This window comes from Leuresthes tenuis, unplaced genomic scaffold, assembly GCF_036924035.1.
Source record: "Leuresthes tenuis unplaced genomic scaffold, fLeuTen1.0.hap1 SCAF_2, whole genome shotgun sequence".
NCBI classification, from domain to species: Eukaryota; Metazoa; Chordata; class Actinopteri; order Atheriniformes; family Atherinopsidae; genus Leuresthes; species Leuresthes tenuis.
The window spans coordinates 10,236,340-10,248,416 of NW_027325356.1; the positions used below are offsets into that span (position 1 = coordinate 10,236,340).

At 39.6% G+C, this 12,077-nt stretch overlaps 1 protein-coding gene across 1 annotated transcript in view; it reads left to right on the forward strand.

Annotated features, from left to right (window-relative positions):
• LOC140301598 (thrombospondin type-1 domain-containing protein 4-like) overlaps positions 1 to 6,069 on the forward strand; it is a 42,567-nt gene extending 36,498 nt beyond the window's left edge. Inside the window, exons 10-17 of the mRNA XM_072380144.1 lie at positions 215 to 403; positions 508 to 637; positions 979 to 1,183; positions 1,531 to 1,704; positions 2,261 to 2,434; positions 2,594 to 2,773; positions 3,187 to 3,331; positions 4,350 to 6,069. Of these exons, the coding sequence (XP_072236245.1) occupies positions 215 to 403; positions 508 to 637; positions 979 to 1,183; positions 1,531 to 1,704; positions 2,261 to 2,434; positions 2,594 to 2,773; positions 3,187 to 3,331; positions 4,350 to 4,492 (1,340 nt within the window). The 3' untranslated portion in view covers positions 4,493 to 6,069. The remainder of the gene's footprint in view (positions 1 to 214; positions 404 to 507; positions 638 to 978; positions 1,184 to 1,530; positions 1,705 to 2,260; positions 2,435 to 2,593; positions 2,774 to 3,186; positions 3,332 to 4,349) is intronic.
• Positions 6,070 to 12,077: the final 6,008 nt, after the last annotated feature.

Consider the following 12,077-nt stretch of genomic DNA (forward strand, 5'->3'; position numbering starts at 1 on the left):
CAAATGTATGCTCCCAAGCACACAAATGATGTTTTTTTCGCCCCACAATATGTCTACTTTTATAAAAAAGAATAAGCTCTACTTGCAGTCGTACACATGTCCAACTCATCCTATAATCACCTATTCAACTAAACATTTAAAGTACATAATCTTTACCCATCTGTGACTATTGTTCTATTTCTGTGTGATTCTAAACTTTGAATCTGTGTCTTAGGGAATGGACAGGGCGGAAACGGGCAACACATCAACACTCAACAGGAAAACTTTAATTCAGCAGGTGGGGGGAGGTATCCAGTTCGTCTCCCTGACAACCAGGTACCTGTTGTACAACCACCCAGACGTGAGCGAGAGTACAACTGGAAACTGACTGGTGCTACAGAATGCAGTGCATCTTGTGGAAAAGGTTTGACAACATTGTTTGTGTAAAATGTTTTTTGTTTTACATGATAGACACACTTATAACTAACACTGTATGACTAAGCAAGTCAAAATTGTCTTTCGTTTCAGGTCTCAGATATTCTGTCTTTCACTGCGTCCACCGGCTGAACCACGTTCAGGTGTCAGACTCTTTATGTGACAGCAGCAACCGACCAGCTCCTGAAGAGGAGGCCTGCAACCTGCAGCCCTGCCCGGCATTGTGAGAGATGACTCCTCTGTTCTCATTCTTAGGCAAATTACTGAGTACAGCTACATTTAAAGGCCTTTCTGCTCAAAATACAGTTTAACCTAATAGTATACAGACTACTGATAAGCAATGATGTCTTTTTATAAGCTGTAGGAAATAATTTCGTAAAGCAAATTTGTATCCAACATTTAGACAGTCAGTGAGCGGTGGGGATTTGTTCAAGCATTTGCCTTTACGTTATCTCAACTTGTCCCTCACTTACAGATGTAAGCACATCTCACAGAGACTAAGTACATCTACAAAAAGCAACAAAATGAAAGCAACATTACCAACACTCATTTTTTCATGATTAGCTGGGATATTGGAGAGTGGTCTGAGTGCAGCAAGACCTGCGGACTGGGAATGCAGCACAGGCAGGTCCTGTGTCGCCAGGTTTACGCCAATCGCACCCTCAATGTCCAGATGAGCCACTGCCAACACCTGGAGCAACCAGAAACAGCCAGTACCTGCCAGTTGAAGATCTGCAGTGAGTGGCAGATCCGCTCCGAGTGGACCTCTGTGAGTGGCAGCAGTCAGCCACAATGTGACTGAATCACTTTGTCCTTATCAGTTACTGTACAGCATCCCTCTGGTGTTATAACACTTGAGAGAATAGATAGGGAAGTGTACCATAAATGTCTCTAAAATCAGCAACAAATGTTTTCTTTTTTGTTTAGTTTGACACTCAAAATGTGATGGACTAACTTTTTGACTCCCTTTAGTTTGACATTGTCCCACAAAGTGATGGAAGCAGTGGAGTTCTCATATACTTGTACACTAACCAAAGCTAGAGCACACACTCATGAACTATACTACATAGTCTTTCTAGCTGTGCTGTATTAATCAAGTAGCATGTGTCTCTATAGTGCTCAGTGCCATGTGGGCTGGGTCAGAGGTCAAGAGAGGTACGCTGTGTGAGCAATGTGGGCGACTTTGTTCCTGATGAGGAGTGCAACATGAATCTGCGGCCCGTCAATGTGGAGAACTGCGACATGGGAGCCTGTGCCAAGAGCTGGTTCTACACAGTGTGGGGCAACAGGGTAGGTGTCAGAGTCAGTGGGACACAGTATCTTTCATTCATTACCAATAACAGTGGCACTTTTTATACCCTGTAAGTGTGTGTTCGTAAATCAAGTATCTATTCTCGATAACCAATACAAAGCTATTCTTTTGAAGCACCGGTCAGACTGCACAGTGATCATTAAGCAAATGCAGGGAGTTCAGTGATGACGAAAATAAACAGCGTGGGACAGATTTTGTTTGCTTGCTTGTTTTTATTTTTTTTAAGAAAACAGTGTGGTTCAAAGAGGGAAATGAATTATACTGATTTTACTAAATGGACTTCAGACTTGAAACATGAAAATCACAAAGCTTGCTTGGATGTGAATTGTTAAAGAAAATGAAAAATAAGAATCTAATACTTTTCCCCTTTTGTTTGTGCAGTATATATCAAAATGAGCTTTCTGTTTAAAGAGAACGTGGCCTGTTTGTTTTGCCCAAAAAGTTTGATATAGTTTTCTAAAAAGAAGAAGGAATTTTTGGTTGCCAGGTTGCTGATTGATGAAACACATTAATTGTGGGCCTTTTTTCCCCCAGTGCTCTGCTGAATGTGGGATGGGTGTACGAACCCGGGGAGTTCTCTGCTTGACCAACCATGTCAGCAGCCTCCCTCTGGAAGGATGTGGCAGCGAGCGGCCTGCAGACTCGCAGGTCTGCAACAGCGGCCCATGTGAGAATCGCATTGAGTGGTTCACGGGCCCCTGGAGCCAGGTATGAGGATGACAGAAGTGCTACTCTGGGCTGCAGGAGAGGTCTTCTATTACCTGGGTTATTGCTTTAACAACAGTGCTGTCTTGTTTTTTTACCATGTCTATTTAGCATTCACTAACTGCATCCAAATGCATATGCCTTTTAATTTCTGTGATCCAGTGCTCTGCAGAGTGTGGCTCAGGCAGCCAGCAGAGGTCAGTTGCTTGCCTAATGAAGTCAGAGGAGGGACTAAAGGTCATGCCACCTTATGAGTGCTCATCCCTGGATCGGCCACTCAGTCAGCAGAGCTGCCACCTTAAGGCCTGCGGAGCAAAGTGGTACCACACTGACTGGAGTGCTGTGAGTAGGATGGAAAGCTCTCTCTGCCTTCAGTATTTAGATGTTTAGATTATTTCCATTTGAAATATAACTAGATTTTGAGCCCTTTTTTAACTGAACCTTAACCTTAGAAAGTCAATCCACTTTAAAGAGCAAAATATAATCTCTATAAGCAGATCTCAGCATCTGAATATGCTGAATTTTTAGGCAACGCAGGATATTTTTCGTTTTAGAAGCTTTATGGATTCTGTTTATTGTCCAAGTAGTGTTTTAATGTAAAAGTTCAGTTTATAAGTCACATGAACCAGCTGACTTGTGGTGCCCCCTTCTGGTGCCTACACCATAGTAAGAGGAAGAATGTTTGTTGTAGAGCCAACAGGGTAGATTTTTATTAATGTCGAGCTGACTGCTGTCCCTGACTCTTGCTCCTCCAGTGTTCAAAAACATGCGAGGGAGGTTTCCGTGTGCGGGAGGTGCGCTGTCTGTCTGATGACATGATGTCCAGTGAGGGTTGTGAAGAGCAGCTGAAACCAGCAGAGAGGGAAGACTGCAACCCAGAGCCCTGCATACCTCACATAGGTCAGTCAACTTTTATCATGTTGTCTGGAATACTACTGACTCAGAATGTTTCCTGATGATTTTAGCATCCTCACGAGGACACAGTGACTGGAATGTCCAGCCCATTTCACAGCAACCCTTCATTCTCATTTGTACTCATTTAGTTTCTATGCTACTGTGAAATGAAAACATCTTCAGCCTTTAGTCTTTACCCCTCATTTCTTTATGCATTTTCATAAAAACAGGAAATATGTGCAGCAACTTGTTAAAGAAAATCTCCAAACATAAATGATATTACAGTATAAATAGGCAAAAACAGAGATAGAGCAATTCCAAGAAGTCAATATTTGATAGTAAATAAGAATGGCCTCTTGACAGCCACCCCTGTAGACAATTTCTGATGAGATTTCAATAGTCCATTGACAAGCACTATGCATCTCTCAGTTCTTTTTAGTCCTCCACTCGTCCAGTTTCCTTAAATTTTTAAGGCCACATTACACATCATGTTGAGATATGCCAAGTTCTCAGTTAATACCTTTTTTTTGTCAACCTGTGGGTGTTATCTTTGGCATTTTTTATGGATGAAACAAAAGAAATGGGAACAAATTATATCCAATTAAAAAGGCTTCTACCAGCAAAGTGCCCGAAGACACTGTCAAGATTTGGCTCTTCATTAAGTTATGTCGTGTGTAGAAACACTGGCTCATCCGTTGAGATAGGTGTCTTGTTTATGATTGAATTATTCATAGGTCAATGTTAGGTAGCTTATGAAACAAGGAGAAAAAACAGTCCTCTGAACATGATCATTACTCAGAAAATGGTCTGGACTGAAAATGAGTAAAAAAGCAGCTAAAGTCCATAGGAAAACTTTAAGAAATTCAGACAGCATACAGATAAAGCCACTTTAAAAGAAGTCTGGCGCCCTGCAAGCCACATATAAAGAAATGAGGGGTGGCTCAAGATTTTTAAACAGTACTATAAGTATCGTGTATTTGCTGGAATCTTATGATGTAAGATCAAACTTCCTTTTTTGTTTCAGATGAGAACTGCAGAGACAAGTACTTTAACTGTAATGTGGTGGTCCAGGCCCGCCTCTGCGTGTACGATTACTACAAGACAACATGCTGTGCTTCATGTTCACGAGGGGCCCACAAACATACTATCCATCGGGGCCGCAGCTAGCACTCTCTACAAGGGTCCCTCAGTTCCATGTTGGGCCAGACTTTATACCCACTAAAAGACTCTGGCTCTGGGCCTACCTGAAGAACTAAACTGGCAAGGCCTTGCCTAGAATGGACACTTACTTAGGTTGCCAAGGATGGAAACTGAAGGAATATTTTTGCTGGTTTGTTTGGATGCAGCTGTTTGGAGAAAATAACAGCTATGAAATGCAGGTGACGGGAATCCAGCTGCTGGATAAACAGAGCCCTGGTGGGATGGGGGAGATCAGTAGCAAACTGGGGGATCCGAACACTTCTTGGGTCCTTTGCTTCAAGGGAACAGTTTGCAGCTGTTTTTTGCCAATAAAGTTTCTTGTGGATTACTTATGAAGAGTAAAGCACCAGTAAAACCATTTGTGGACCATATATATATACAAAGTGTATATTCTAGTATGGTTCTTTACACCGTAATACTCAGATTCATGGCATGATATTATATGAAGTTGATGCTGCTTCACCAATAATCTACTATTTAAATTTCACCATTGACCAAAGATGCTTAACCTCATCATATATGACAACAATTGCACATTAACACCTTTTTCTTAAGAAACAAATGCCTTGCCTCAACTCCTCCATGATGCTCATAATGTATTATTTCTTCACAAAAAAATATCTGAATTTTAAATCTCTGTGTCCAGATGAGGTCTTTTTGGCAACCCACCTGTTTTCCCTCCTATGCAGCCACAAGGTGTAAAAGCAGCTTATGTAATATGTGCATATATGTATATATGTATGTCTGACAGAATGAATGATTAAGATCGTTTCGCCTTTAATGGTTCTCAGTTCTTCCACAGAGACTGAAGAGTAGAAGACCTCTCTTTATTTATGTATGTGGCTCCCGAGGGAGGACGCTGGTTTATCGGCCACTAGTGGCTTCTTTCTGGCTGTGCTGCCTATAAGCCAATCACAACCTCTGAACTTAATGTAGGCATTCCACAGCCTGCTGGATGACAGAAGCAGATGCTCAGAAACCCTAATGGCTTTTTTTGGAGAATTGAAAAAACTGTTTTTCCCTGTGGGATATGATCATTCCACAACTGTTCAATTCCTGATAATGCATAATTGGCCAAGAAATATTAACATTTAAATTTAATAACAGTATTTTACAGATCTTAATTTGTTGTAATACACCTGAGGTTTACATTCATAGTGAATCCTTGTTTATGAACCACCTTTCCGTGCCATAACAGAGCTGTTTCTAGCTTCTTACAAAACATCATACAGTACCTCACACATGTATAGCATTTATTGCAATATATCTGGTGTTAATTCCCTCCAAGCACTACAGACTTAGATGTAATTTACAAGTACCATATATGAATCAGGATTTAAATTCAGAAAAATTCAAATAAGTCCCCATTCCTTTTCAGAAATCAGTCAAGAAGTGTGAAACTAAAAGAGCAGAATTCTTCAATATTCAACGTTTGACTGTGATTTGTTATTCGTGTATTTTCCTCTAAGTATTCAAGTGTCCAGCAGTTGATTTTCATGAGGAGCGTTCCAGGGAGTTAATGAAATAAACCTAGTCAAACTTAATTTTTACATTAAACAGAAGCTTTTCCATGTGTGATTCCTTCAGATGAAGACAAAATTATGTTTCGTGACATCCATCTAGAGGTTAAAGGTGGCATTACAACAGATTGAATATGCTGCTTCTTGGAATAATAGAAAATTGTGCTTTAAGACATCATGCCGTCACATGAACCATGGAAATTGAGGTAAAAAAAACTGCTGAACAAAAGCTTTCAAATGATTCACCATTCCTATTATCTATAAGTGACAAAAAATCTCTGATTTTTCAGTTTCAATTTGGGTGTATTAGAATGTCATATATTCATGTTATATGACAGCCAATGGTATAGGCACAGCGTGCCGACCAATATTTATGTCAAAGGAGCTCCTGTCATAGGCGGCCAGAAAAGCTAGCTCTGGATCCCAGCCGGTTAGTTCTTAAGTTCCTAGCCAAGAGCTCGGTTTAGATGCCCTGGCTCGTTCGGCTTCTAGCTCAGCTACCTCACAAGTTCCAGGTCAAGCACCAATGAGAGCTAGCTCAGATCCTGGATCATTCAGTAAACAGCTAGTTTGGCTAGTTCCTGATTCATGGACAAGCGATCTTCCAGTTAGTTCTGTTGTTGCTGGGCAATTACCAGAGGGATCCTAAATCAGTTAGTTTGTTAATCAGCTCCAGCCCCATCGCTAGTCAAGCCTCACCCATCATCCTCACCTAACTTGTGCTAACATCCTTAACTTCCTAGTTTCATTAGTTCCTCATTAGGGACTCCCATACCTGAAGAGGCCTAGATTGGTTCCTTAAAACAACAAGTCTAACTTTGTCTTTTAGAGGATGTAGGTGGTGTTAACTAAATTCCCTAAATTCTCAGCCATAGCATTGGTGGCTGATTTTGCTCAAGATAAAAGAAACACCTTATAGACAGATTAATGTTGAAAACTTTTAGCATAGGGAGAATTATAATTCAGAATAATAGTTGCATCAGAGATTGTAAGACATCATGACCTGAATACAAAAACATACATACTACCACCATCAAGGTTGGTTTGCTGGATTGCAGCATTTTCTTTCTTTCCTTCCAATTCCAAATGCTTCATATTTAAATCCAAAACTTATTTTGGCCTCATTTATCCACAAATGTTGTTCCAGCAGTATCCTGGCTTGTACAGATGCTATATTGCAAAATCCAAATGGACATTAATGCCTCGAAGAGCTCTTTGTCCTTGAGACCCTGTCATCCAGACCATTGTGGTTGAGTGTTGTCCTGATGGTGGACTCAGGAACTATCAGGAACGTTGGATAAAAGTTGCTGCAAGTCCCGCGAGTTGCTTATTAACATTCCTTGCTTCTGGAGTGATCAGTGGTCAGTTTCTTGGGAATGTATCAAAAGTCTTGAATTCCCTCCATCTACACACAATCTGACTGTGGATTGGTGTAGTTTGAATACTTTAGAGAAGGTTCTGTAGCTTTTTCTAGCTTAATGAGCACGAACAACTACTTCTGACATTGTCAGAGATGTCATGTACCGTATCTGTGCAGTGAAGGTCAGAATTTGATCAATTTTCTTGCATAAACCAGACAGCACATTCACCCATGATTGTTTTTCCACTGCTTGAAAATACCAGTCCAGCTTCACGTTCATGTAAACTGCTTGTCGTGGATGTTCACATACTTTTGTTATCCACGGATGTTATATCAGATCCTTTTCCTAAATAAATTTTAAAATGATAAAATGTTTAATTGAGTTTTGTTTATCTGCTTCTAGCACTTCAGTGGAATATGTGATGATGTTTCAGGTCATATTCAGGCAGAAATACAAGACAAAAAGGCTTCACAGACTTTCAACACTGTTGATATATGTACAGCATGCAGAGTACTAAATCAATGCACCGTAATGCCAGAATGATTGGTATTGTTTTTGTGTGATTATTACCATCTAATTAAACCCCCAAAACATAGTTTAACCCTTAAAACTGACCGCCAAAGCCAAGGAAACAAAAGCAGCACTTGCTTGTTTGTAGGACTGGCTTGGCCCTGTTTCAGCAGGTAGATAATTAAGTAAAGGCCAGGCTCCACAAAACAGAACCATCTCAACAGTACCCAGAGGCTCAGGTCAATACTTGACATATGACATATACTGACACATTTTGACACATGTATTGACTGTTTTTTTTGCTTCTTGGACAAAAGCATAGTTTTAATCAGATTTTTGCCTCTGATTTAGGTCCATTTTGCAAGCCTTTTAATCCATCATAATAATTGTCATCCTGTTTAGGAATGTATTAAAACAAGGAAACATTGTAATAAGGTTAAGAAAATTAAGTTGATTTTAGCCCTCACAGAAAAGATGATGAAGTTTGAACCACAAGAGCCACTAATCCAATTGTTGGCCTTTAAGTTAATGGTGTAATATAGCCTTTATACACTGGGGGATATTAAGCTATGGCAGGGCTGCATTTATACGAGGAGGATTATGAAGCCAGCTGTGCCAAGAGCCTAAAGATTTCTCTGAAAGAGAAGGGTGTCTGTGGATCATGGAGCAGGGGAGTAAATTTGTTCAAGCTCGATAACTGTGATTGATGACACTACCTGGATATAAGGTCAGCCATTCTTAAGTGATACACGAATCAGCATTGACCAAAGAGGAATGTCTGGACATTGTACGGAGTTATGAATGTTACAGAATAGATGTTAATGTTAAACATTAAGTGAGTTGGCTGACATGCAACGTGCATAAATTGGTGGTAGTTCAGGTAAACCTTGTTAGCCATGTGATGCATTTTGAGTGAACGTCAATACCCTATACATTTTGGCAATGCTGTAGGTCAGGAGAAGAAAACAATGGTCATCTGGCCATAAAATTTATTAGGCCACAAGTCAAAGTGTTTATGGACAAGACATTAGCCCTTATTAGAGAGTGTGTGTATAACATCCACACCTTACCTGTGAACAGAGATCAGAAGAGGAAAGCTAGTAATGCTTAAATAGGCAGGTCCAGAGTAGAGAGACACACCTGACCCCAATAAGTACCTAATAAGCCATTGGCTCACAGGAACCATGAATTCCCTTTACAAACACACACATATGGAAACCACTCTCAATAAAGCAAAGGAACCATAGTATGATATTATTATGCAGGTTGATGAATATAATTATTCAATGCATTTCTCTCCATATACTCAATCTAGTCATTCTTGACTATCTGAACAAATCATTCAGAACACTACTGTAAGCTCAGCAAACATGTTTGGAGAGAAAAAGAGCATAATTTATTGTATGGACAGTGACATAAAAAATAAAACAAATGCAAAAACAAAGACGTATACATCATCTCCTCCGAGCTGGATCTGGTCATGGGACTTCATCCAAGTCAGATATATTGTTATTGGCAAGACAAAAGACATGGACGTGGTAAAAACTTCATCAATGTAATGTATCAATGTACAGAGAAAATGGAAATATGTACAAAGAGCAACATGTTTGCAAATCATTTTACTAATACTTAAGTCCAAGAAAAACTTTTATAGGAGTTTCCAAGAGCTCGCTCAGCTGGGAACTCAGAGGCTCATCTAGATCCTGGCTCATTCAACCAGAAGCTAGTTTGGCAAGGTCCTGAGCATGGCTCAGTTTAAGGGATATTTCACTGTGTACATTTTTGTATTTCAAGGAACAAATCTCAAGGAAGTGCATATAACACATATTATTTAATCTAAATAAGAGTAGTATCAGTGTCTAAAAACAGCTCATCTGTAATGATGCAACGGGGTAAGAGCAAAAATGCTCACATCTCACATAAGCATGGGTGCACGGTGTGACCCGTCCTTTGGACATGGAATAATGTTGAAACACGCCGAATGGGAGAAAAAGTCAAATACTAAGGGAAAAAAAAAATCAGCAACATTGATTAGATCATTTTTGAAGAATTTTCATTGTCTTAAAACTGACTCCGTTCTTTTAAAGAAATCATAATACATCTTTAATCACCACACTGCGACACTGAATCATTTTGATGGCTCTCACAGTGATGCAGGTGGAACACTAAGTCCACATTTTATGGTGCTTCCATGCTTCCACTTTGGAGTGTATCCCACGATTATCATACTCCATTTTTCCAGACTTCACCTGCTTAACGACCTACAGAGAAAAAGAATAGTGAGCGTTGTATCATACAGAACACGACTACTGATCCAAACATTACCACTGCCATCCTTTTAAATGAGTCAACGAGTGATGCTGTTATTTTTGGTTAATACATAATTTTAAGCAGCTTTATAGATTAGCTGTAAGAACAACCTTTGGCTGGAAACTTCTAATTCATCAGAGGTGCAGCGTTTGTCTTTTTTAGCCACTGCTTTAATTTGCAAGCTGAACCCTCCAATGTTCTGTTTGGTTCACCCCTGGAAAAGAAATCCATTTATTACCTGATTACTGACATTTACACCTGATGATTTAATGTGTTACAGAACCAGTCATTTGTTAAGGTGTGCTACTGTGTGTTACAGAGCAAAGGTGAAGTCCCGTAATAAATGGCTTACCAGCATTCATCGCTGCATTGTAACTCAGGAGATTCTTTATTCAAACAACTGAACAGGGCCGTCTTGATTTAAAAAATACCAGAACTATTACAAATTTACCATATTCTCTCTACATTTTGTATGTTCCAAAGTCTCTTGGTTGTACCCAACTCTGAATGGCCTTTGGGCTTGATTTTGTATTGTATTTCTAGAATGTAAGTGATCAAACAGCAAGTGATGTCTACTTTGATGTAATCCCTAAAACTGCCATGTGATGGCAACAGTGTTTCAGCAACTCAAGTCCACACTGCACAGTTAAAATATCTGTGTGTAAAATATCTCTCACACGCAACATAAATGTGAAGGTTTGGTATATATTTTCAGTATTCTATCAGAGTGAAGAAACTCTGAGAAACTCTCTGACTACAATGAAATGCTTTAAGCCATCTTTTTTTCATTGTTTTTCTTCTTCTAGCCTGTTGAGCCGTTGACTCTGAACTAAAATTGAGGAGTTTTGAGCAAAGTGTTCACAGAGAAAAATGAGACAGCCCCTCAGGCACTTGCTACACCTCCATGTAGGGATATCTGAGCATCTGTGTGACAGCATTGCAAATCTATGACTTTAATGTTGCATTAACAGCTAGCCTCTGATCTATTGTATGAAGTTAAAATCAATAGCACTTAAAGTGTTTTTCAGCCTCAGAGGATCCTGGTATATTGATGTGTTGTACAAGTTTAAACTCAGTAAGGTTTTTTCGCAATATCCACATTTTGAAGATTACTTGGATTAGATTTTTAAGTATTTGCATATTATGACAGTCAGATATAAAAAAAAGTAATAAAATGGATGCAATGTGACCTTCTAATGCAGATGGACCTTGGACAAACCCAGTATTAGTCTTTTGTGACAATCAACATTTTGCCCTAAGGTGCAAATGCACAGCTATTTGTAGTTCTCTGCAGACAAAGCGGCAGACACTTTCAGGTTGTTATAACCAGCCTGTAGACAGGTCTTAAAGGGCAAGGGCACGAGATAAATAGGAGCATAATGAAAAAGCGGTTGGAGGATAAAACCTCATGTTGGTTTCCATTCTGTGTGGAGAGGGCAAATTCAAATGATGGCCCATATTCCCATCAAGCTAATCAGCTGTGACTAAGGGAGGTGAGATTTAGCATATGGCCCACATTGCAACAAACTGGCTCCACAGCACCAGTCAGCACCGAACTGGGAGGCTGATATTTAGATGTGGTGAGAACATTCTAAATAGTGTTATTTTACAAAGTGCATTAGGAAGTTACCCATGTCTGCAAGGGTCAACCTCAGGGAAACTGAAGCTAAATCATTTGAATGTTGAAGAAAATTAAAGTGTCAACAGTGACTATCAGAGAAACTAAGCAAACAAGAAGTTGAGCGTATCCATGTTTAGAGACTAAAAGACACCCCTTTCTATCTCAAATATAGACCCAGCAGTTTTTCCAAGTTTCCTTGTTTTTACATCATACATTTCTGTATGATAAAT